Source organism: Pristis pectinata, chromosome 19 (genome assembly GCF_009764475.1).
Source record: "Pristis pectinata isolate sPriPec2 chromosome 19, sPriPec2.1.pri, whole genome shotgun sequence".
Classification (NCBI taxonomy): domain Eukaryota; kingdom Metazoa; phylum Chordata; class Chondrichthyes; order Rhinopristiformes; family Pristidae; genus Pristis; species Pristis pectinata.
Genome location: NC_067423.1, coordinates 38,051,107 through 38,077,590, shown reverse-complemented (window position 1 = coordinate 38,077,590; position 26,484 = coordinate 38,051,107). Strand labels below are relative to the sequence as shown.

At 43.0% G+C, this 26,484-nt stretch overlaps 1 protein-coding gene across 1 annotated transcript in view; it reads left to right on the top strand.

The window, feature by feature from the left end:
- Positions 1–26,484, top strand: part of LOC127580269 (ATP-binding cassette sub-family C member 9-like) — a 146,220-nt gene that overhangs the window by 4,895 nt on the left and 114,841 nt on the right. Inside the window, 3 exon segments of the mRNA XM_052033447.1 lie at positions 2,569–2,646; positions 8,163–8,304; positions 23,842–23,963. Of these exon segments, the coding sequence (XP_051889407.1) occupies positions 2,569–2,646; positions 8,163–8,304; positions 23,842–23,963 (342 nt within the window).

Sequence of the window (26,484 nt, the reverse complement as noted above, 5' to 3'; positions counted from 1 at the left end):
TGGGTAGGTAATGCAGTGGGGATGCAAATGAAGGCAGGGTGGAGGAATATTGATTCCTTCAAGGCCATGGGGGGGGGGGCGGTGCATGGAATACAGATATAGAGAGGGTTGGGTAATTCAGAATGTTCAACATGAGGGTCACTGAAGGAGGCACCAATGGATTTAGATTATAGGCTTTTATGAACTGCTTTATGGATACTTAAAGGACTGGACAGATTTAGTTATCTTTGGAAAATTGAAAGCTGGTGTACAAATTAGCATACCTTTTAACTTAGGCTATTAGCTGAAAAATTCAAATATATAATCAATCAGAAAAAGGTTGTGTGGTTCTGCAGTAAGTTGATTGGAAGAAAGTTTGAAGTACCTTGCTTTAGGAGAATGAATTACCTATGTACTGTTATTAAGAATGAAGTGTATTGGGAAACATCAAATTTATTGAGACAAGTGATATTTTCCTTGTTTTGAACTTTGTATTCTGAAGATTTTTTGCTAAGGCTTAACTTAGGCTTTGCTAATGATAACAGGCTTCAAGTGACTTAGTCTGTTTTGATTAGGATAAGCACCAGTGCCCATTTATCTGAAGCAGTCCCTGGATGAGGTACAATAATCCCAACAAAACAGCTTCACAAGGTTCATCCCCACAGTTGAGCAGATCCCTGGTTGAAGACTAAAGACACTGCAGGTGCTGGAAGCTGGAACTAAAAAACCAAATGCTTGAAGAACTCAACAGGTCAAACTACATCTCTCTTCATGAGTCACAAAGGATTCTGCAGATGCTGGAATCTGGAGCAATGCTCACAAAATGCTGGAGGAACTCAGCAGGTCAGGCAGCATCTATGGATAAACAGTTGACGTTTCAGGCCAAGACCCTTCCTCAGGACTGGAAAGGAAGAGGGCAGAAGCCAGAATAAGAAGGTTGGAGGAGGGGGAGGAGCACAGGTTGGCAGGTGATGGGTGAGTTCAGGTGAGAGGGGGAAGGTAGGTGGGTGGGGGAGGGGAGATGAAAGGGAGTGATGTAAGAAGCTGAGAGGTGATGGGTAGAAGAGGCAAAGGGCTGAAGAAGAAGGAATCCGGTAGGAGAGGACAGTGGACCATGGAATAAAGGGAAGGAGGTGGGGAATAGATGGGCAAGTCATGAGGGTGGGGTAGGGGAAAGAGAAGGGGTGAGAGGGCCACAGGAATGAGACAAAACAAAAGGAAGGGGAAAAAAGGAGGGGGGAAAAGAGGGAAGGGGTTACCGGAAGTTATAGAAATCAATGTTGAGGCCATCAGGTTGGAGACTTCCAAGGTAAAATATGGGGTGTTGTTCCTCCAACCTGCATCTGGCTTCAACGAGGCAGTGGAGGAGGCTGTGGATGGAGGTGTCAGTGTGGGAATGTAGAAGTGCAATTGAAGTGGCTGACCACTGGGAGATCCTTGCTTTTGCGGCGGACGGAGCGAAGGTGCCCGACAAAGCGGTCACCCCATCTGCCTGACCTGCTGAGTTACTTCCTTCCCTCCCCACCCACCCCTCCCCATCCCATGGAACTTTCCCCTGCAACCATCGGAGTTGTAACACCTGTCCCTTCACCTCCTCCCTCACCACCATCCAGGGACCTATACGCCCCTTCCAAGTAAGTCAGAGGTTCATCTTCACCTCTTCCAACCTTCTCTACTGCATTCAGTGCTCATGATATGGCCTTCTCCTCAGTGGGAAAACCAAGTGTAGACTAGGGTACCATTTTGTGGAACACCTGTGCTCTGTCTGCAACAACCACCTTGAGCTCCAGTTGCACATGATTTTAACTCTCCTCTCCACACCCACACCCAACCTGTCTGTCCTCAGCCTTCTCTACTGCTGTAGAGAGGCCAAACACAAATTGGAAGAACAATGTTTCATGTTCCACTTGGGTAGTTTTCAACCCAATGGTATGAATATTGAAATTTCCAATTTCAGGTAACCCACACACTTGGTGCTCTCCTCCCACTCACCTGTCCACCTGGTTTTCTTCTACCTGTGCTCACCTTTCCCTTCCCCACTGGTTTCCATTTGCCTATCATCCCCTCCCTAGCTGGTTCCGCCGATCACCTACCAGCCTCTGCCTCACCCACCTCTCCCTCGTACTGCTATATTACTAGCAATCTTTCCTCTTCCCTCTCAGTCCTGATGTGGGGTCTCGACCCGAAACGTTGACTTACACCTTTGGCCTCAACAGTTGGTGCTTGACCTGCTGAATTCTTCCAGCGATCAGTCTCTTGTTGCAGATCCCCTGGTGAGTTGTTTGTGACTGCAGCTCTAAGCATGACCTGTTCTAGCCATGCCCATACTTAGTGGGTCCTGTCATTCCTCACCAGAGCAGTGCATGTACACCCAGTCATGGCTGTGCATACGCTTGGCTGGAGTCTGTGGCCCGAAGCACTTCTTATCCCTGTTACCAACTGTTTTTTTATCAACAAGCTACTTGTTAGGAGATCGGGCTGGTCAGAGGATAGGGGGAAAGAGCAGAGGATTAGAGGGAGAGAGAGATTAAAGTAGGATAAGAAAGAACAGTAGAATGCATAACTATCACATTCGTCTGGACTCCGCAGGCGGTGCACCCAGAATCCATTCCACTCATGCCCCCCTCACCACTCCGCAATGCCGAATGCCACAGGACAGTCGGAACGGTGAGTCCGAACTTCCTTTGTAAATAGCATCTGAGCCCAGTTCAGTAGTCCGATGCCACATCAATAGAAATTAAGTGCATAATTGCTTTGACTTTGTAGTGGCCTTTTTAACGTTAAAATATTTTCCTCTCTAGACTGGTTTTGTTGTGGGCGCATGGGTGTGTGTGTGGCAATTTAGAAAAAATCATTACTTAATTTTTATCATCTGAGGAAGTGGTGGACTTCCTGAAGTCTTTGGCAGTAATCAGTCATGTCCTTCCATTTTAAAGGTCAAGACACTTCTTCACCTAACCTGCTGTGCTATATTCTATGCAAGAATCCAACATCACAACAGGAAGGCACATGATGCTGATGCTTAAGTATCCCTTGATGTATGGCATAACAGGGTCATAATTTTAAAGCCAATTTAATATCCTCCTTGATACATGTGTTATTAAGGAAGAAAAACTGGAAAATTAGTGCTGTTTTAGACCCAAAGAGAGCTATCGGGAGACAGATGTGCATATGAGAAAGAAAAATTGTCTAAGTTGTGTGATTTGATCCTTGTTTACTTGAGAAGACTTGCCTCCTGCTTGGATCATTCTGAATTGCTCTGAATTAATAAATAATTGCCCCAGATCTTGAGAAGGGAAATTATGGTGATCTCAAAGAGATTCCAAAGATTATTCCTACTTCAGAAATATTACACATGCAGATGGCTTTTGTACATTCAAACAGTGAATCATTATTTTCCAGTTTATTTAACAATACTTCACGATTGCCGCAAGAGAGAAAAACTCATTAGTTATCTGGCTATTAGTGCTTAGGAGGTGTTAATAACCTGCAGAGATGCAGCTGTTGAACAAGTGAAAACCTACTGCAACAGAGACACAAGAAATTATGCAGATGCTGGAATCTGGAGCAACACACAAACAATACTGGAGGAACTCAGCGGGTCAGGCAGCATCCATGGAGGGAAATAAACAGTTGACGTTTCGGGTCGAGACCCTTCATCAGGACTGCTTCCCTCTTCCTTTCCGGTCCTGATGAAGGGTCTCGGCCCGAAACATCGACTGTTTAACAACTACTGTAATGTATTTTTCAAATTCTTTCTGATAGTGAACCAAATCATTTTCTCATAGAATGGTTTTGAACAATGTTATTTCTACAGCAGCTTTTTTTATTTTAGGACTGAGATAATTAATGTTTAAAGTTCTTATAGTCAAGCTATGATACTGTTTAACCTTTAGAGTATATAATAAGGAAAATAGGAATCTAAATGGGCAAATGTATAAAGTACTTTACACCCATTCTGTTGGAAAATTCCTCATCCCCTTAAGCTACAAACAGAAAAAGATTTAAAAAGAAAAACCTGCATTTTGCTACAATTAGGTCCGGGAATGTTATAAAAATAGAATGACAGGGAATATTTCAACATCATTTAAAATCAACTAATGTGAAGAAGTATTACAAATTCATTTCTTTAATTCACATGTAGTGACTTGGTTTTTGCACGTTTGTTCCAACAGACAATCACAGTTCAGGAGGAGGCCATTCGGCCCATCAAGTCTGTGTTGTTCCTTGTTACACGATCCTGCCAGTTACTTCCCCTTGGCTCTTTCTCCATAGTCCTCACTCAAGTGCAAATCCAATTCCTTTTGAAAGCCCTGATTGACTCACCACCCTTGCAGGCAGTGAGTTCCAGATTATAGCTACTTTTTATGTAAGAAGCTTTTTCCTCACAACCTCCCTGTAAACTTTTGCCTTTCACTTTGAATCTGTGTTTCCTGTTCCTTGAACCATCTGCTCATGTGAATAACATCTCCAGAGTTAGAACATAGAACATAGAATATAGAAAATCTACAGCACAATTCAGGTCCTTCAGCCCACAAAGCTGTGCTGAACATGTCCCTACCTTAGACATTACTAGGCTTACCCATAGCCCTCTATTTTTCTCAGCTTCATGTACCTATCCAAAAGTCTCTTAGAAGACCCTAACGTATCCGCCACCATCACCGTTGCCGGTAGCCCATTCCACGCAATCGCCACTCTCTGAGTAAAAAAACTTACCACCGACATCTCCTCCGTACCTACTCTCCAGCACCTTAAACCTATGTCCTCTTGTGGCAACCATTTCAGCCCTGGAAAAAAGCTTCTGACTATCTACCTGATCAATGCCTCTCATCATCTTATATACCTCTGTCAGGTCCCCCCTCATCCTCCGTCGCTCCAAGGAGAAAAGGCCGAGTTCCCTCAACCTGCTTTTATAAGGCATGCTCCACAATCCAAGCAGCATCCTTGTAAATCTCCTCTGCACCCTTTCTATGGCTTCCACATCCTTCCTGAAGTGAGCTGCCCTATCTAAACTTGCCATGTTCTTATACACCTCTATCAACCCTCCTCTCAAGTAGAATCCCAATCTACGCTTGCAGCTGAACCATCTCCGAACTCTATAATGCCAGTAAATCTCCTCTTAACCACTCTAGGAACATCACATCCTCCCTGAGATGAATTGACCAGGATTAACCATAGTTCTCCAGTTCTGCCGCAAATAGAGTTTTGTAAAGGTTCAACATGACCCCTTCCTTCTGTCTTCAGTGCCTCTTTATATGAAGTCCATGATCCCTTTTGGTTTGGTGAGAGCCTTCCCATCAGTCCTGTCACTTCAAGGATTTGTGCTCAGCCTGGTCCTTCTCCCCTACACGCCCTTCAGCACCATGTTATCTGGTGTAAGTTGTCTCTCTTGTTCATTCTGCCAAAATATGTCATTTCACTTTTGCCTGTGTCAAATTTCACCGGTCACTTTTCCACCCAATTGTATCAGCCCACTTATATTCACTTACACTTAATCACTCTTCTCCCACTCTTCACCTCAATTTGTGACAGGCCCTTTATTTACAAAGGTCTGCTCAGCCTGTCACTGGAGGGCTTGATGGTTTGTGAATGATACAAATATCCAGTGCAGACTCTAAGGCCGGCAATTCGGATGCAATTCTGGCCGCTGTATGTAGGGAGTTTGTACGTTCTCCCCGTGTCTGCGTGGGTTTCCTCTGGGTGCTCCAGTTTCCTCCCACATTCCAAAGGCATACAGGTTAGGAAGTTGTGGGCTTGCTATGTTGGTGCCGGAAGCATGGCGACACTTGCGGGCTGCTCCCAGAACACTCTACGCAAAGATGCCTTTCACTGTGTGTTTCAATGTACATGTAAAGATATCTTATCTTAAGGGGCTTATTGCTATACCCCTTCTACCGCATACTCTTCGAAGATGATGCTGTTAGATAGTGACTGTGATAGGCACTTTGGACCATAAAGCAGTTGGATTATTTGCAGGTCTAAATATAGCAGCAAAAAACAAAGGTGATGGGAATAAGTCAAGAAGTAGAATATATTGGAGGCCCTTCCAGTCTCAGCATAGCTTCTCAAGTCATGTGCTGGAGAGGGTTTGCGTCTATTTTACTACTTTGCCTTTTGTGCAGTCCTTGTGTATTGCAGCTGCTTAAGAAGGTGCCACCAATACGTAGCCCACTCCCAGCTGACAGCAGATGTCTGGTACAACAATGTGTTATACCACATGGAACACTCACTTCTTATGGGTAGACACACCAGCATTCACAATAGTGCTCCCCTCTGGAAGAAAGTAATAAACCCACGCAAACCTTATACCTGTATAAAATAACAACAGGTAACTCTTTACGTGTAAGAAATTACGCAATGAACTAATTATTCACATACATTGTCATCAACCTAAATTCAGCTAACCTACAGGATTCCTTAATCTCTGAGAGCTCTTCCACTGCAAAGATGCCTTTGTCAACCCTGAAGTGTCCACTCTAGATGTCCCCAGTTCTGTGGGATCTCCTCGTCCTGTAGGCTACGTGTCATCCTCTCCGGTTTCTGTCTCTGGCGCCTCCTGATTCATGTCCAGCCCAGTGACGGCAGCATCATTGGACCAATCCTGAGGCTCAGATCCACACTCATCCAGTATTTCCTGCTCTCGATCACCAATGCCTTGGATATTATTGCAAGGACCAATTGGTCCTTCTGTTACCCCTCTTCATTGTGTACTTCCTGACTCCCAGCACTTCCACACTCTCCCTGCAGCTTCACCTTTGTGGCCGGGTGGTCAGAGCTTTCTCACAGTGTCTTCCACCTGGAATCATCGCTCCTGACCTTCTGACTTGTGTCACCCCTCCTGACCCCACTACTTTTCCTCCCTCCCTCCAAGTCAGGCAGCACTGAGCTCAACAATTGGTGACCCAGCAGCATCCAGGCAGGGAATACCCTGTGGTGAAGGTGGAGGTACTGGTGTCCTGAACATCAGCAGGAACACTGGCAGGAGATGTCTCACGGATCGCTGGGACTCCTTGTCCAATAACCACAGCTCATTACTTCAAAGTCATAGAGAGATATAGCACGGGAACAGGCCCTTTGGGCCACTGAGCTCCAGCTGACCATCAACCACCCATTTATGTTAATCCTTCATTAATCCTGCACCATGTGGATAGATCGTTCAGCAATGGACAAACTGTGCCGATCTGGACTGTTGTCAGAAACCAGTTCCTTGGGGAATCTGCCCATCTCAGATGAGCTGCTCTGTGGGGATGTACGGGTTAGGAAGTTGTGGGCATACTATGTGCTATCTTGGCGCCGGAAGCGTGGTGACACTTGCGGGCTGCCCCCAGAACACTCTACTCAAAAGATGCATTTCACTGTGTGTTTTGATGTACATGTGACTAATAAAAATATCTTATACGCTTCCCTACGCTGTATTCCATCTGCCATTTCTTTGCCCATTCTCCCAACCTATCTAAGTCCTTCTGCAGACTCCCTGCTTCCTCAACACTACCTGTCCTTCTGCCTGTCTTTGTATCATCCACAAACTTGGCCACAAAGCCATCAATTCCGTCTTCCAGATCATTAACATATAACGTGAAAAGTAGCGGACCCAACATCAACCCCTGTGGAACACCACTGGTCACCGGCAGCCAACCAGAAAAAGCCCCCCTTTATTCCCACTCTTTGCCTTCTGCCAGTCAGCCAATCTTCTATCCATTCTAGTACCTTTCCTGTAATACCATGGGCTCCTATCTTGTTTAGCAGCCTCATATGCAGCACCTTGTCAAAGGCCTTCTGAAAATCCAAGTAAATAACATCCACTGACTCTCCTTTATCTATCCTGCCTATTACTTCCTCAAAGAATTCCAACAGATTTGTCAGGCAAGATCTCCCCTTAAGGAAACCATGCTGACTTTGGCCTATTTTATCATGTGCTTCCAAGCACCCTGAAACCTTATCCTTAATAATGGACTCTTAACATCTTCCCAACCACTGAAGTCAGGCTAACCAGCATCTGAATCTTTTGCATCTTCAGACCAGAGGAAATGTCTGTGATAAGATGCATATTGAGGCTGTCGAGGTGACAATTACCATAACTCCGCACAATTATTTTCAAAGTGTTTTGTATATTGTCATTTACTCTTTAACCTTGTATTCCATTATTAGGAATTCTAAAAAGAAAGTGATATTTTGAATTTCAGGTTGGGGAAGTCAAAGTTCGAAGGTTCAGATCCACCACAACACATGGTTACACTTCCCGGGGCACAGTTTCCGATGGATCCTCACGTTTATACTTCTCTTTGTACTTGTCTGTGAAATCGCAGAGGGAATGGTTTCAGACAGGTATGGCTTGGACTTATTATGTTATCAACCTTTTTAAAAATTGTCTATTTTTAGTAAATTGAAATGTGATCATTTGACCAGAACTAGAACTGTTATTTTGACTACACTGATATCAGAGTGAGTGAAGCAATGCTTTTGGAGGGCAAGCTTCCAGTTTCCAGTAATTTTTGTGAAAATCTTTATGTGAAAATAAGTGCGGGGACATCAGTAAAAGTATTATTGAACTCATCAACTGTAATGGGTACACCTACCTGTAGCGAAGTTGGTGCTCAAAGAAGTATTTGAAGTATCATCACAGCAGTGACAGGCTATTGGGAGTCCAGTGGATTTATTCCAAGCTGCCATGAGGGCTGGTTATAGAGTCACTGAGCTATACAGTACGGAAATAGGCCCTTCGGCCCAACTTATCCATGCCAACCAAGATGCCAAACTGAGCCAGTCCCATTTGCCTGCATTTGACCCAGATCCCTCTAAACCTTTCCTATCCATGTAACTGTCCAAGTGCCTTTTAAGTGTTGTAATTGTACTCGCCTCTACCACTTCTTCTGGTAGCTTGTTCCATGTACTGTGTGAAATATACTTCTGTGTGAAAAAATTGTCCCCTCGGGTCCCTTTTAAATCTTTCCCCCTTCACTTTAAACCTATGCCCTTTAGTTTTGGATTCCCTGGGGGAAAGGCTGTGGCTATTCACCTTATCTATGCTCCTTGTGATGTTATAAACCTCTATAATGTCACACCCCTCAACCTCCTATGTTCCTTTCATTTTCAATATTTTTATTAATTCCAAATAGAAAATACAAAGTACATGAAACAAAAGAAAAGACAAACTGTTACAAAATACATTGTGTTGAATCACACTTAAAATCACAATACTTCATATTGATAAACAGAAATGATAACTAATTAATATTAATAAATTGGAATAATTTTATCTTCAAAAAAATCTAACCCCACTACATAAAACTGAAGGTGTTTGGTAAGAAAAAAGACAAAAAAAAACACCCTAAAAAGATAATAGTATTGGCCAATATCTGTACTTTAAGCACCAAATCAGTGGTTTTGAAAGTAGTTCAAAAAAGGTCCCCATAATATTTGAAAGTTCAGAATAGATCCAGAAATAGAACAACGGATCTTCTCTAAATTTAGACATGACGTGACATCCCGTAACCATTGAACGTGAGTGGGAAACCTCCTATGTTCCAGGGAAAAAAGTCACAGCCTATCCAGCTTATAACCCAAGCCCTCCAGTCCTGGTAGCATCCTTGTACGTCTTTTTTACGCTTTCTCTAGTTTAATGACATCCTTCCTATAGCAGAGTGACCAGAACTGTACGCAGTACTCCAAATATGGCCTTACCAACGTCTTGTACAGCTGTTGTACATCTTGTACGGGTTACGGGGACATGAGGAGGCAGTGGTTTACCAGAGCTCTGGCTCAGTTAACCTCTATAATGAAAGATTTCCATCTACAGTCCACTACCGAGGACAGTTAATTCTGCCTCAATTTTCCAACTTCCTCTTTCCTCCTTATTTTCGTTACATGTCCTGCAACTGTTCCTCATTGCCCATTCCTTACCATCTTTTAATACTTGTTCCCTTTCTTATCTCTTCTGTTGATAAACACTCACTGAGATACCTCCTTCACTCTCTAAAATGCTCTCTCACTGTCCTTAACTCACTGCTTTCCTTTTCTCCTTCTTTTTCATCTTCTTCTTCTAAAAATGCTTCTCATGAGCAAGGCAACCTCTCAATCCACATTTTTTTTTCCTCCATCCTCTTTATGTCCTGTATTTGCAAATTCACGAGTTTAACATATGATGAGGAGCTGATTTGAAGCCAGAGTCTGATTTAGGCTGTGTTTATGCTGTCACTGTGCCATTACACGGTAACTGTACCAGTTTTGTGAAGTGATTCTGATTTTTGCCAGTGCTATGGTTACAGTGTGAACACAACCAAAACTCTCTCCATTAGGAGCACACTAGCACTGGCCAGTTGTACTGTCCTCTCAGCTGCTCTCATCTTCAACACCAACACCTTTCAGGCATTCAGAAGAGGGTGTTAGACACTTTGTTTGGCTTTTGAGCGACTGAGATTTTCTCTTATCCATAATAAGGAAAAGCCAACTTTTGTGAAACTCTCAGTAATAGTGCAGAGCATGTCTGTGTCTACTGATTATAACCTGCCCCTTGTGCTTCTTGGTCTGACTGTTTATTGCTCATACCCAAAGCTGCGAACAGATTTCATATTTTTACATGTCATAGAAGGAGGCCATTCACCCCAACGAGTCTATGCCGGCTCTCAATCCCATCCTCCACTTATTTCTCTGTAATCTCAAAGACCCCACCCACCCGGGTCATTCTCTCTTCTCTTCCATCAGGTAGAAGATACAGGAGCCTGAGGGCATGTACCACCAGGCTTAAGGACAGCTTCTATCCCACTGTGATAAGACTATTGAACGGTTCCCTTATATGATGAGATGGACTATGACCTCACGATCTACCTTGTTGTGACCTTGCACCCTATTGCACTGCACTTTCTCTGTAGTTGTGACACTTTACTCTGTACTGTTATTGTTTTTACCTGTACTACCTCAATGCACTCTGTACTAACTCAATGTAACTGCACTGAGTAATGAATTGATCTGTACGATTGGTATGCAAGACAAGTTTTTCATGGTACCTCGGTACATGTGACAATAATAAACCAATACCAATCCCTCCCATCAGCTCCTGCTGCTTCTCCGCCCACCCACCTACATTAGGGGTAATTTACGATGGCCAATTAACCTACCAACCTGCATGTCTTTGGGATGAGGGAACACCTAAGGAAACACATAGGGTCACAGGGAGAATGTGTAAGCTCAACACAGACAGAAGCAGGAGTCAGGATTAAACCTGGGTGTCTGGAGTCCTGTACCACTGTGCCAATTTATTCTAAACAGAATTGTTGCAAAACAGTCCATCCACATTTTCTCCAGGTTCTGTACAGAAATGATATGTAGTGGAATAAAATGGTTGATTATAGCAATAAAGAAGCCATTGCATCATCAAATTCAATTTACTAGATTACCATTGGGATATTGTAACACTGATTATTAACTGATTACTGCAATTTTATTGGCCAATGAGACCAATCTTAATGACATCTTGCCACATGTGTGAAATCTACTGCACAAAATTTGCAACTTGTTCTGGATTAATATTCGGTTGTTGGTAATCAGTCACACGAGACTAATATAGAAACCAGATGTGGCTGATTGCAATTCTCATCATTAAATGATGGATGAGTGAAAGACTCTGTTACTGGGCCAGCAATATTATTCCTGCTGTGTGCACAGTCCATCCACACAAACTTTAACCACCTTGTCCATTTATTGATAAACTACTAGAGAGTTGTGTGCAAGTGTATTGACCATTAACTGCTTTGTTTCCTTGGATTACTGAAGGGCGATTGGCACATTTTTAGCAAATGTACATTTCAAACACGCTGATATATTATGTGAATGTGTAAATGTTTTAACTAAAATCAGCCTATGTGACTAAAATGGTGAAAATGGCAACCATACTATTTACAGATCTGAAGCTTATATTTCAGAGAACAAAATGTTGTGCATTTCTGGTCAGAATTTCTTGAAAATTTATAAATCACACACAGAATTGTTTGTTGAGTCATAATTCAAGGCTAAATTGTGGTATCAAATTTGTGCAGCGCTGCAGATATTGCCAAGGACAACAGTAGAAAAAAAAGTCAAAAGTAAAGCTAAGTGCGTAGGCAAGACACATGAGTAAATATTTCCATGTTACGCCGAGTCATTGGATAAAATCACTGACTCTCAGTGTTAGCCAGATATTTAAGCAGAATCTATTCCAATGGAAGTGGACCCTTTCTCTAAATAAGGATGTCTTCCATGTACTTTTATACAACCATCTTATTGTGTTGAAATTCTTTTGTTTCATAAGCACTTGGAACATTTGTAACATTCCAGTGTATTTAGTCATTTGCATCTTTAATGTTCTAGGTTACAATGAAGGCTATCCAAAAGTTTCTTGCATTTATATAATGCTTTTTGTGACCTCTGAAGATCCCAAAATGTTTTTAAGCCAATGAATTTCAATTTTGAGGTGTGACTTTGGGAAGTGTGTCAGCTAATTTGCACATAAGGTTTCAGAAAACAATTGAGATAAATCAACAATTGACATAGAACACAGAAGAGTACAGCACAGAATCAAGTCCTTCAGCACACCATGTCTGTCCGAATGCCAGACTAAGTTAATTCTCTTCTGTCTGTACATGATCCATATCCTTCAATTCCATGCATGTTCATGTGTCTGTCTAACAGTCTTTTAAACGCCGCTGCTGCATCTTCTTTTTCACTACTCCCCTGGCAGCCTGTTCCAGGCACCCACCAATTTCTGTGTAAACAAAAACTTGCCCACACATCTCTAAACTTCAAAAGTCGTGTTTATTGTCATATGCAGCAGTACATGTGTGCACAGGTGCAAAGAAAAGCTTACTTGCAGCAGCATCACAGGTATAAAGCATCATATAAGCAGCATTAACAAGAAAAACATAAATTATATATAAATTATACCCAATTTTAACAAGAAAGAGTACAATTAGAACAAAAAAAATGCAAAGTCCATTTTAATGCAAAATAATCAAAGTGGTCATAGTGTTGTAGTGATTAGGATTGTGCCGGCTGGTTCAAGAACTAAATAGTCGAAGGGAAGTAGCTGTTCTTGAACCTGGTGGTGTGGGACTTCAGGCTTCTGTACCTCCTTCCTGATAGTCGCTGCAAGAAGATGGCATGGCCCGGATGATGGGGATCTTTGATGATAGATGTTTCCTTCTTGAGGCAGCCCCTCCTGTAGATACTAGCAATGGTGGGGAGGGATGTGCTCATGATGTATTGGGCTGAGTCCACTACTCTCTGTAGCTTTTTACATTCCTGTGCATTGGAATTGCCGCACCAGACCATGATGCAACCAGTCAGGATACTTTCAACAGTAGAGGTGTAGAAGTTTGAGTGTTTGGTGACATGCTGAATCTTCTTAACCTTTTAAGAAAGTAAAGACACTGGCGCACCTTCCTTGTGATTGTATATATGTGCTGGGCCCAGGACAGGTCATCCGATATGTTAATGCCCAGGAATTTAAAGCTGCTGACTCTCTCCACCACCGATCTCGCAATGTAGACTGGCGCATGTTCGCCCTTATTCCCCTTCCTGAAGTCAACAATTAGCTCTTTAGTTTTACTGATGTTGAGCAAGAGGTTGTTGTTGTGGCACCACTCAGGTGTCCTATCTCGCTCCGGTACGCTGACTCATCTCCACCTGTGATTTGTCCAACAACAGTGGTGTTGTTGGCGAATTTGTATGTGGCATTAAAGCTGTGCTTAGCCACACAGTCATGTGTGTATAGAGAGTAGAGCATGGGGCTAAGCACGCAGCCTTGAGGTGCACCTGTGTTGATGGTCAATGAGGAGGAGATGTAGTTACAAATTCTCACTGACTGAGGTCTGCTAATGAGGAAGTCAAGTATCCAGTTGCAGAGGGAGGTACTGAGGCCCAGGTCTTGAAGCTTGGTGATAAGTTTGGATGGGATGATTGTGTTGAAATGCACATCCTCTAGTACTTGACATTTCTACCATGGTGAAAAGATCCTAACTCTCTACCCTATCTATTGCCTCTCATAATCTTATAAAGCTCTATCAGGTCTCCCCTCAGCCTCTGATGCTCCAGAGAAAACAACCCAACTTTGTCCAACCTCTCCTTGTAGCTCATACCCTCTAATCCAGGCAGCATCGTGGTGAACCTCTTCTGCACCCTCCCCAAAACCTCCACATCCTTCCCGTAATGGGGTGACCAGAATTGCACACAATAAAACATAGAAACATACAGCACAGAAATAAGCCCTTATGGTCCACCTCGTCCAAGGCGACTGTGATGCCTATCTACACTGATCCCACTTGCCCACATTAGACCCATATCCCTCCTCTCCTCGGTAACCTTTCTTATTGTTGTTACTTATTGGCAGGACACTCCCTGCAGTTCTGCAAGAAATGCAGTAGGATGTTGCATGCCTATTTGAAATGGCAGAGAGGATATTGTTTAACATAAGTTCTAAACATTTCAAGTATTTATGAAATAAAAGAACTGCAACTGTGGTTTAACACTCATCCAAAAAAGAATAACACGTCACTGCACTGAAGTGTCATGCCAGATCTTGTGCTCAGCTCTGTGGAATGGGGCCTGATGTAAAGTCTAAGAAAGGACCTCTCCACATGTCAGGGGCCCTGTTTCAGAGCAAGCATTCTTGTAATGTATAGCCAGCTGTGGAATAACTCCCTTTCTAATCTCTCCCCGAAAACATGCCATAGCTTCTGTCTAGAGAAGAACGAACATCCTGCGCACTCAGTGTAGGATTTATAATTAGCAGCGGTTTTGTAGAATATCCAGATAAGGCCCTTACACCCAGATAATCGAGGAAACATTCATTCCAAGAGCCTCAATTACATTTGAATCTGGCTTTAGAAGTAGAAGAATAACATCAAACCTACTGAACAACCCATATTTGGATATCTATAATCCATTCTTGCACATGTCCATGGTAAGGCACAGAGGGAGGCCATTCAGCCCATCATCCATGCTGGCTTCCAGCCAAGCTATCCTACAAGGCCTATTCCTCTCTCCTTTTCCCTAGCAACTTGATCTCTCTTACTTGCTCATCAACTCCCCTTTGATTCTTTTGCCTCTTACTTAGACTAAGAGCGAATTAACAGTCAATTAACCTACCAGCACCACTTTGGGATGTGGAAGGAAACCAGAGCACCCTGGGGAAACCCATGTGGTCACAGAGAGAACGTGCAAACTCCATACAGGTGGAACCTGAGGTCAGGACCGAACCCGGGCTGCTGGAGCTGTAAGACAACAGCACTGACTACTGCACCACTGCCTCACCCCTTGTTTAGGTTCAGTGAAACCTAGAAGATACCACTCAATGCAACAGCTGTTGTCTTATGCTGTACCTAAAACCCACACAGTGGGAGAGAATCATTACCAATTCAAACTTCAGGCACGTCATTACTCATTGGAAGTTCACACATATCTCTTGCTCTCAACTTGTCCTCTCGTGGAGTACTTCAAGCTCTGCCGGACTAAATGAGGATAAAATGCAGCATAATCTGCATCCACCATTAAGTTATTTCTGTAACTGGCACATTCCTTTCTTCCCCTGTGCCTTGGCTGTTTTCAGCAGTAGCTTCTAGCCTCTTTTTATGGAAGCAGGTGAGGAGGAATACAAAGGATTTCAAGAGGAGATCAGATACATGGGAACAGGGTGGACCATTTAACTCTGAGCCAGCTCTTTACCCTCACTGAGTTTCATGACCTAACTCCATTCTCCTGCTTTTGTCCCTTTCCTATGATAATCAAAAATATATCAATCTCAGATTTAAAATTAAAATTTGACCTAACATCAATTGCTCCCCTGCTAAAGAGTCCCAATGTCCTAACTACTTCTACAAGGTTTGGCTCCGAATTTTGGTCTATACCTTCTCCCACCCCAAGACACACCAACCCGAAGAAGTAGTTTCTCTCTATCTAACTTTCAATTCCCAAAAATTTGGAAATTTTGATCAAATCACACTTTAGCCTTCTGAATTCCAGAGAGCCAAAACCTGATTTGTGTAATTTCTCATTATTTAAACCTTTGTCCAACAATCATTCCTTCCAAGGACCACACTCCTTCCAAGGCCAATCTTCCTACACAATGGAATTCAAAATTGTTCTCATTACTCCAGGAGCAGTTTAGATTTTTGTTTACAGGCCATCCCTGGGTAATGAACAGGTTCTGTTTTTACAGACACCCGTAAGTCAATTTTGTCCGAGATGAAAAATACACAAAAATCACTTGATATGGTAACCATACCTCCACAGTATAAGAAAGAACAATTACTAAAAGTGGAGGGAGAGAGGAGACTAGTTCTGCTGTTTGCAGGAACAAATGTATGTACCTATGTCGGACTTTGAATTTAATAATATTATGGAAGCTTGTAGGGGTGTCCATAAGTTAGGCTTTTGTAACCCAGGGATGGCCTACAACCATAATAAAGAATCTTCCCCCTCAACCTCCAGACATAAAGGCTAGTTTTGATTAGCATTCTTATTATTTTACATTGCAGTTCATGACAGTTAACCTATGCATAAGGATCCCTAATTCTCTTTGGATGTCCACTGTTTCCACATATTTGCTGTATTGAAAATACCATTCTGTTCTTTTTGGTGCCTAGGTGGGTGAGCTCACTCTTGCCTACAGTAAAATCCATTGGGTTAACTTATTAATTATTTCTTTTGCCATTAAATGTTTCCCTCCACATTACATGCCAAATGGAGTTTAATGTAGAAAGGTGTGAGGACATGCACCGGTAAGAGGGATCTAAAGGCAGACTATTATCTAAGTGGAGAAAGATTGAAGATGAGTGAAGTCCTCGGGGATCTAAGTGTTCTTGTGTGTGGGTCATAAAAAGTTCACAGGCCGATGCAGCAAGTAGTTAGGAAGGAATATTGCATATCAGCCTTTAATGCAAGAGGGTTAGAGTTTAGAAAGAGGGAAGTATTGTTAGAAACACACACAAAATGCTGAAGGAACTCAGCAGGTCAGGTAGCATCTATAGAGGGAAATAAACAGTCGACATTTTGGTTCTAGACCCTTCACCAGTCCTGATGAAACGTCTCGACCGGAAACGTCAACTGTTTATTTCCCTCCATAGATGCTGCCTGACCTGCTGAGTTCCTCCAGCATTTTGTGTGTGTTGCTCCAGTTTCCAGCATCTGCAGAACCTCTTGTGTCTCTGAAATATTGTTAGAGTTGTACAGAGGCCACACCTGGAGTACTGTGCACATTCTTGACTTCTTATTTAAGAATGGATATACTACATTGGAGGCAGTCCAAAAGAGATTCGTTAGGCTTATTCCTGGGGTTAAAGGGTTGTCCTATCACAAGTGGCTAAAGAAATTAGATCTATGTTCTTTGGGGTTTAGAAGAATGAAACATTTAAGATCCTGTTGGGAATGACACAGTAAATATCGAGGTGTTTCCACTAGTGGGAGAATCTTGGATGAGGGGGATGTAGTTACAAGATTAGGGAGCAGTCAGTTAAAACTGAGGTGGGTAGGAACTTCTTCTCACAGAAGGTGGTGAATCTTCTACCCCAGAGGGTTGTGGAGGAGAGGTCATTAAGGATATGGAAAGAGGAAGTTGATAAATTTTGAAAGAGCATGGAATTGAGGGCCTGGCATAGAAAAGGAGATGAGGCCTGGGGCAGATCAACCATGATCATATTGAATGGCAGGGCAGGTTTGAGGGGCCAAGTGGCCTACTTTTTTTTATGTTCTTAATGCTGTTCTTATGTTCTTTGGTAGTCTTCCCTCTTTGTTGGTTTGAGAATTTACGATTGCAGGAAACAATCCCAAACACACTTACCAAATGCGCTATCTTGCTGACGTGGGAAGGAGTGCTTGTCCCAATGGACCTTTCCAATGAAGCCATACTATCATTGTCACATTTTTGTCTAATCTCTATGTTTATATATTCTGCCATTTCAAAAGTACATCGAGATGACCTAAATGCAACTTCCAATACTGCTTGTTTCTTTCCATGAATTGCCCATTATCTTTGAAGTGCTTTGATCATCAATCTCAATGACTTCCCCTTCTGCCACCTTCACCATCTTTCATGTAGCCCCAATAACCTGGTGTACTTCATTCTCAGTCTTGACCATCTTGCAGGCACATGTCAGTAATAACCTCAGGTATGCAGCTGTATTAAGTACAATTACTTGGGTCACAACTCTCATTTGCCCTGTTCTAGTGTATTCCTACAATTTCTTTCTTCATCTCCTCTTGTCCCTTGAATATGTTTTGGAACTTTGATAAAGAGCCAAGTTATAACTGTTGACTCAGCTTCCTGATTACAGTAATTAGAACTTATTCAGACAAACACTGCAGCTTGCTGGTAACTGTTGCTCACTGGCAATTGTATTTGTTGATATAACTGAAATGATTCTTTTTTACAGGTTTTGGGATTTTAACTTAAATACTAAATATTAAAACAGATTTCAATTTGAGCCTCTTCTCTTCATTGGAGAAATCTGCTCTGAGCAATTTCTCACTGGTACATTCTACTTATAATGAAATATGTCTAAGACCACTCTCAGAAGCAGATACTCATCCCTTAAGTTTTTTTCAGCCTTTCAGCTGGATCATGGTTTAACTTCGTCAACATCTTAGCCCAACGAAAACTTGTCACGCTATTTTGACTAAGATGTCCAAATCCTTAGCTGTGAGATCCAAAATGATGAAGGCTCAAACCAAGCATCACTTGTGACCTTTTGGATGTCAAGCTGCTATGAAAACTCTGGGAAAAGATAACAATTAACAAAGCCAAGCAGATTAGCTAGCTGTCAAAAGATTTAAATATTTCCGAATATCCCTTGACGTGAAAACGTTCAAAAGCTATTAATTTATTTTAAATTGATTGTAAAAAGTAGAAAAAAGAACAAAAACATAAACAATCCAACTAAACTCAACTCCAAATTATGCAGATTATTTAATATCTCTGCCCCTTTTAGCCATTCCTCTACATGAATAGAAATCCCATTCCTGGTATGTTTTTTGGCCAGATTCACGTGGATAAGTGCTGGAAATTGCCACAACCCCATGCTCATCCATTGGTTTCTGCCGATGGGTGGTTATTAAATTGCTGGCAAAGAGCAATGAGCAAGTTTACAACCACCAAATGTTTTGAACTTGAGGGAAGAAGCCATCAGTTGCACGCTGAAAAAATGCTGTCAGTTTCGGACAGAACTATTTTGTTTCTCTGCAAAATCCAGACTCTTATTTAAGCTGTAATAAATACACTGGAAAGCTGAGACCACCTACAGATCCTTGAGAGTAATCTCTGGTCATGTTCTAACAGCTGAAGTAAACACTCATTATCTCCACTCCTGCCTCCCATTTATTAACCAGTTCCCTGCCTGTATCAGCAGGACAAAGTCACTTCTCCTGACTGGGATGAGACATGGTCCTGTTGCTTTTATTACATTTTTGGTATGCAGCCCCATGTATGTTGTCCTTCCACTTCTAAAGAGTCAAATTTACTCTTTCAGAATGGTATTGGCATTGGTTCATTATTGTCGTGTGTACCGAGATACAGTGAAAAGCTTTGTCTGTGTGCTATCCAGAGAGATCATGGCATATATAAGCATAGAGAAGTAGTAACAGGAAAACAGAATGCAGACAGCAAGAAAAGCCAAAGTAAGAAATAACCACTGGAAATTTAAAATTGCCAGGAATATCTTAAATAAAATAAATGATGATGTGAATGTCAATCTATTAATCCCTTCTCGTCAGTTCATCTAGGTGAAGCTATCTGTCCTGGTACAAGATGTTCAGTTCCTCAATGTCTTCTTTCCTGACCCCATCACATTAATGGTCTGAATATAACTAACTATGTGCAAGGGAGTTAAAGGCACGCAGCCACTGCTTGGAAAATGGACACGTTAAAATATTTACCCGGCTTATTGTCCTCCCATTAACTAAGATTAACAAATTATTCAATTAATGTGTGTTGAATACAATTCATTTAGGTAGCTGAAGGAGAGAAACTAAACAGTTTGTAGACTTTATAAACTGGTTAACCATGAGTAATTCCTCATTCAGCTATTCAAAATAGAATGTTATATTTATAACATTATTATACTTATAATGTTATACTGTGCTCCTTATATTTATAAGTAGAATTTTCTTTCAGTGGCAGAGTATTTTCTAATTTTTCACGGGGCAATGAAGGAATTTTTTTTAGGCTAATTTGGGATTAAATCATCTATTTTAAAATAGAAAACCAGCCAAAAAGGATGGTAAACAAATTAGTCCCGAGTTAAGGCCTGGGGCATATAGTTGCACTGAATGTTGATGAACATGGGGTTGTTATGCCATTATCTGGCAATGGAAACCTTGACAAAAGTGACAGAGATTGTGTTCTATTGGAGCAATTGGAACAGATTGGTTCTCTATTTGTCCTGTCATTCCAAACATATTTAATAAACTGTTCTGAAATTCTATATGTAGTTGTTGAGATGAATTTAAAACAAAACTCTCCATAAGATAAGATAAGATATCTTTATTAGTCACATGTACACCAAAACACACAGTAAATACATCTTTTGCGTAGAGTGTTCTGGGAGCAGCCTGCAAGTGTCGCCACACTTCCAGTGCCAACATAGCATGCCCACAACTTCCTAACCCAGACATCTTTGGAATGTGGGAGGAAACTGGAGCACCCGAAGGAAACCCACGCAGACACGGGGAGAACGTACAAACTCCTCACAGACAGCGACTGGAATTGAACATGGGTCGCTAGCGCTGTAATAGCATTACGCTTACCGCTACACGGCCGTGTCATCCAATAACAAACTGGGAGTGGACCTGGCTGGGTGGAGCACAGGCAGACCTGAAAGGGAGAAATCAGGGTGTGGCTCAAGTGGACCATGTAGGGTGAACCAGGAGCAGGAATGGATGGAGCAAAGGGGCAACTAAGCAAGGAATGCTCAACAGCAGTCGACCATGGGGAGACTGGAAATGGATTGTAGAAGGTGAAGAGGTGCAGAGCGATGAGCCAGCACACCAAGTAGGAGGATGCTCTGTAGTGGAAATGGCGGATCCGGCAGGCTGGAGCTCAAGTGGACCTGAAAGGGAGAAGTCTGGAGGGAGTTCTAGGGCGGTGGCCGAGCAGACCGTGTAGGGCGAGCGAAGCAGCAAACAAGCAAGGAATACACAACGGTAATCAGCCGCAGGAAGGGCAGGGCAATTGGAAGTGGACTGGGCAACGTGAAAAGGGTACAGACACAGCAGGGTGAAGCACAAATCGATGCAGGTAAATGGGATTCATGTAGAGAGGTGCAAGGACAGCATAGACACTGTGGGCCGAAGGGCCTGTTTCTGTGCTGTATGACATGAAAACACTTTTGTTAAGGATGCTTTTTTTTGCTCATTTGATTTGTGGTATCACTGGAGATGCCAGTATGTAGACCCATCACTAATTGGATTTGAGGGGGAGGTGGTGAGCTGCCTACTTGAACCTCTGACATCAGGCAGGGAGCTGCAGGATTTTGATCCAGTCATGATCAAGGGCCAGTGGTTTGACCCCAGGTCTGGACGGCAGGGGTCTTGGATTGGATACTTGAGGGTGAAGTTGGCTCAAGTATTTGCTGCCCTTACGCTTGGAGAGGCCAGTGGTTTTGGAGGTCCTGTCAAAAAAACCTTGGCAAGTTGCTGTGGTGTACTTTGTGGATGGTGCACACAGTAAGCTTGGTGTACCATGGAGGAGGGAGTGAACGGTTATGCTGGTAATCAGTTGGGCTGGTTTGCAGAGCTCCATGTGCACTGTGGAAGTCTTGGCAAGAGCCCAATTGAGCATCAGTGCAACGCTACTAGTCAACAGCAGCTGTTTAAGAGTAACATTATCAATATATTCCACCTCACTGACTGAGAATAGACTGGGTGGTAGGTGGCATGACTGAAAATGGCCTGGCTTCTTTTTGGAAAATGAATCACTGAATCCTATATCACGGAAACAGGTCCTTCAGCCTATCGAGTCCATGCTGATCATCAAGCACCCAATCATGTTAATCCCATTTTATTCTCCCCACACCTACACATTAGAGGCAAGTTACAATGGCCATTTAACCAAGCCGGATACCTTTGGTGTGTGGGAGGAAACTGGAGCACCCAGAGGAAACCACATTGTCACAGGGAGAATGTGCAAGCTCCACATAGACAACACCCGAGGTCAGGATCGAACCTGGAACTTGCCTGGGACTTGCCTGGGCAATTGTCAACTTGGCCAGGTAGATGCCTGTGTTGTATCTTTCCTGGAACAAGACAAAGACAATTTGTGGAGCTCAGGCCTTCATCACTCTATCTGGAGTGGTGGGGCCCATAGCCTTTGCTGCGTCTAGTATGCTGGGCTGTTTCTTCATAAGGGAGTTTACTGAATGTTTCAACCAGTGGGGACCACAGGAGGAAGCCAAAGTGGGTCATCTGAAGATGGTGCAAATGTTTCAGACTTGTTCCGAATTGTTGATGCAGTATTTAGCGAATGGATCTCTTGTCGTCTGCTCGGGGATAAAACCTGAAATGTCGACTGTCTCTTTCCTTCCACAGATGCTGCCTAACCCACTGAGTTCAGAATCAGGTTTATTATCACTGTCATATGTCGTGAAATCCGTTGTTTTGTGGCAGCAGTACAGTGCAAGACATAAAGACATAAAAATTGCTATAAGTTACAAAAATAAATAAATAGTGCAAAAGAGGAATAACAAGGTAGTGTTCATGGGTTCATGGACCGTTCAGAAATCTGATGGCGGGGGGAAGAAGCTGTTCCTGAAACATTGAGTGTGGGTCTTCAGGCTCCTGTACCTCCTCCCTGATGGTTGTAACATGAAGAGGGCATGTGCTGGGTGGAGATGGTCCTTAATGAGGATGCTGCCTTCTTGAGGCACCGGCTCTTGAAGATGTCCTCGATGGCAGGGAGAGTTATGCCCATGATGGAGCTGGCTGAGTCTCATCTTGTGTATTGCTCCAGATTTCAGCATCTGCAGTCTCTTGTGTCAGCGTGTAACTGGGGTCTGGAAATTTTCCAGTGTAAAGCCCGTTCTGGAGGGCAGCCCTGCACATCTGCTGGAAGCTTTCTGAAGTTGTACTGCTCAGGCCCCTTTCTGAAAAGGCAGATAGCTCTTTGTAAACTCCATCACTGAAACAACGTTCAGTGCCTATAGTTGAGCAGCAGTTCTGCATGCTCTAGGGCTGTCCATGGAATTGTATCAAAAGGGAGCTGGTGTACATGTTTTTTTTAAATTGCTAGATTATGACAGAAGAGCAGGAGTGTGGGTCTAGTTGTAAACTCTTTAAAAGGAACAACATATGTGTATGGATAGGTTGAAACCCTGTGTGCTATATCCTTCCGTACTTTGCATATTACTTATCCTACATTTATCTGTAAAATATCACAATAGGTTGAGTGAGCTACGGCTTTTCTCTTTGGAGAGAAGGAGGATGAGAGGTAACTTGATAGAGGTGTACAAGATCATAAAGGGCATAGATTGAGTGGACAGTCAGAGACTTTTTTCCAGGGCAACAATGGCTTACATGAGGGGGCATCATTTTAATGTGATTGGAGGAAGGTATGGGGGGAATGTCAGAGGAATGTTTTTTTACACAGAGAGTGGTGGGTGCGTGGGACACACTGCCAGCAGAGGTTGTGGGGGCAGATACATTAGGGACACTTAAGAGACTCTTAGATAGCCACATGAATGATAGAAAAATGGAGGGCTATGTGGGAGGGAAGGGTTAGATTGATATTAGAGCAGGATCAAATATCGGCACAACATTGTGGGCCAAAGGGCCTATACTGTGCTGTAATGTTCTATGTTCCATGTTCTATCTCAATTTCTCACAATTTCTTTTCTTTTGCTGAAACAGGAAGATGAATACACGGCACCTTCACCTCTTCATGCCTGCAACCATGGGATTTATAGCTGCAACCACATCTATTGTTTACTATCATAATATAGAAACTTCCAACTTTCCCAAGTTATTATTAGGTGAGTTTGCATTTCTGCTTTCATATGTACAAAACCATCTCTGCTTCGATCCTCCTTTTGACAGTGCCATCAATTTGGTTTTTTATGGTTGTCTGGACAAGCTGAAGTCATGTGACTATTGATACTTAACGGAAATACAGGTGCAGAGTTCTCTGTGGAATTTCTCAGAGTAAGCTCAAGCCCGGGATACTCCCAAGCCCTTCACCGGGAGTCTGCTGTTTTAGAGGGGCAGGGGTGATTGTAACAGAGGGTGGTGGTAGTCGGATGGATTTCTCTCTGACTGGGAAGTGGTTTGCAGAGCCCATTGCTCACATCAAGTCATAGAAAGATACGGCATAGAAACAGGCTCTTCGGCCCATCAAGTTGGCACTGACTATCAAGCACCCATTTTACGCTCATCCTACACTAATCCCATTTTTAGTCTCCCCACATTCTCATCAACTCTCCCCAGATTCTACCACTCACCTGCACACTTGAGGCAATCTACAGAGGCCAATTAACTTGCCAACCTGCACGTTTTTAGGATGTAGGGGGAAATCGGAGTACACAGGGAGTCACAGGGTGAGCGTGCAAACTCCACACAGACAGCACCGGAAATCAGGATTGAACCTGGGTCTCTGGCGCTGTGAGGCGGCAGCTCTGCTAGCTGTGCCACTGTGCTGCCCAGTCTTTAATAAAGACTTGGTCTCAGGCATAGGGAGCACCTTTACATAGTCTGCAGATGATACAAACCTACAGTTTGGAGTGGCACAGCTAGCAGAGCCACAGCACAGCACCAGAGTCCCAAGTTCAATTCTGACCTTGGGTGCTGCTTGTTTGCACGTTCTCCCAGTAACTGTGTGGGTTTCCTCTGGGTGCTCTGGTTTCCTTCCACATCCCTAAGGTGTGTGTGTTGGTAGGTTAATTGGCCACTGTAAATTGCTCTTAGTGTGTAGGTGAGTGGTAAAACCTGGCGGGAGTTGATGAGAATGTGGGGAGAATAAAATGGGATGAGTGTAGGATTAGTGTAAATGCGTGGTTGATGGTAGGCATGGAGTCTCTCTGTGACTCTGTGACTGTATACTAGAGTCAAAGAAGCATGCAGCACAGAAACAGGCACTTTGGCTCACCAAGTCTGTGGTGACCAGCTAGCACACATTTGCACATTTTATTCTTCCCACATTCAACCGTTGGTAATGTTGTAAATAGAGGTGAGGATACTTACAGACAGAGTGGTTCAACGGACTGAAATGTGGGAAATCGAGTTGAATGTGGAGAGTTGTGTCTTGGTTCTCCTTGGGATAACTAATATGGAAAGCCAGAATATTCCACAAATGTACAGTTTTACAAAGTGTAGACGAAGAGTGAGACCCAGATGTTCATACACGCACATTCTTAAAGTTGACAGAGCATATTACTAAAGGATTAAAGAGATAGATGGTTTGATAAAAAGAAGCAAGGAATATCGAAACATATTCTTAATAAATTATAGGTTGGACCTCATTTGGAATACTGTGGACAATTTCAACCACCACATTAAGTGTTTGAGGTAAAGACTTTATCACGGGAGCAGGAGAGTTTTACCAGGATGTGGGCAGGGATGGGGGTGTTCTGTTACTTTGGAAGTTACTTTGACATAATTGACTTGGAAGGATTTCTAAGACAAGAGGTAATACAAGGAGTTGAGACAGAAAAACTGCTCCCTCTGGTGGGTGGGCCAGTAAGTAAACATAATTGATCAAAGATCCAGGGTGGAGATGAAGATCAACTTTTTTGAGTTGTTACTGTCACACATTGAAAAGATAGTGGAGTGTGTTTCCATTAATGGTTTTAGAGGGAGCTGGACGAGTACTTGCGGATGAAGTACTTAGAGGGATAGGATCAGAGAGCAGTGATGTGTGGCAAGATACCAGTTCACACAGGCCTTCTCCACAGCAGGTTCCTATAATTCTCCAATTAGGTGGCTAATGTAGTACCTGCAGACTGGCTCGTCCTGTGCCAACAAGTGAGGTCAATGTTCAGAAGCTTCACTGGGCTGGGTCAGGCCCAAGCAAGGAGAGCACTCAAACCGCCAAAAAATAGGAGCTATCTAAAGTAAATGATATTGGCTGATTACAGTAGGGATACAAAGAGAACACAAGGATTGCTGCCTGTGGGAGCGGTGTGGGGGCTGTGCAGGGCACTCTGTTTAGGGTAGTTGGGTGTACCAGGTTACAGGCACCTGCAGCTGATTGTTGCAGCATGGAGGTGTGTTGCTAGCAAAGAATCCCCCCTCCCTTAGTTTGGTGTACGGGGACCAGCTGTCGAAGGAGGTTTACAGGGCCAGTGTATTTATAAAGACATAAATAGGTATGGTCAGTTTGAGAGACATCTCAGACCTCAGCAATTCTTGAGATATGACATCACTCTTCTTAAAGGAAATGTGACGCTTGTGCAAAGTGCAGCTTTGAACTGAACATTTAATGATATTTGCCTCAGTCTGTGTGGAGCCTGGGCTTCCAAAATCTCAGTATTGGGCATGTATTCAATGAACCTTCAGCAG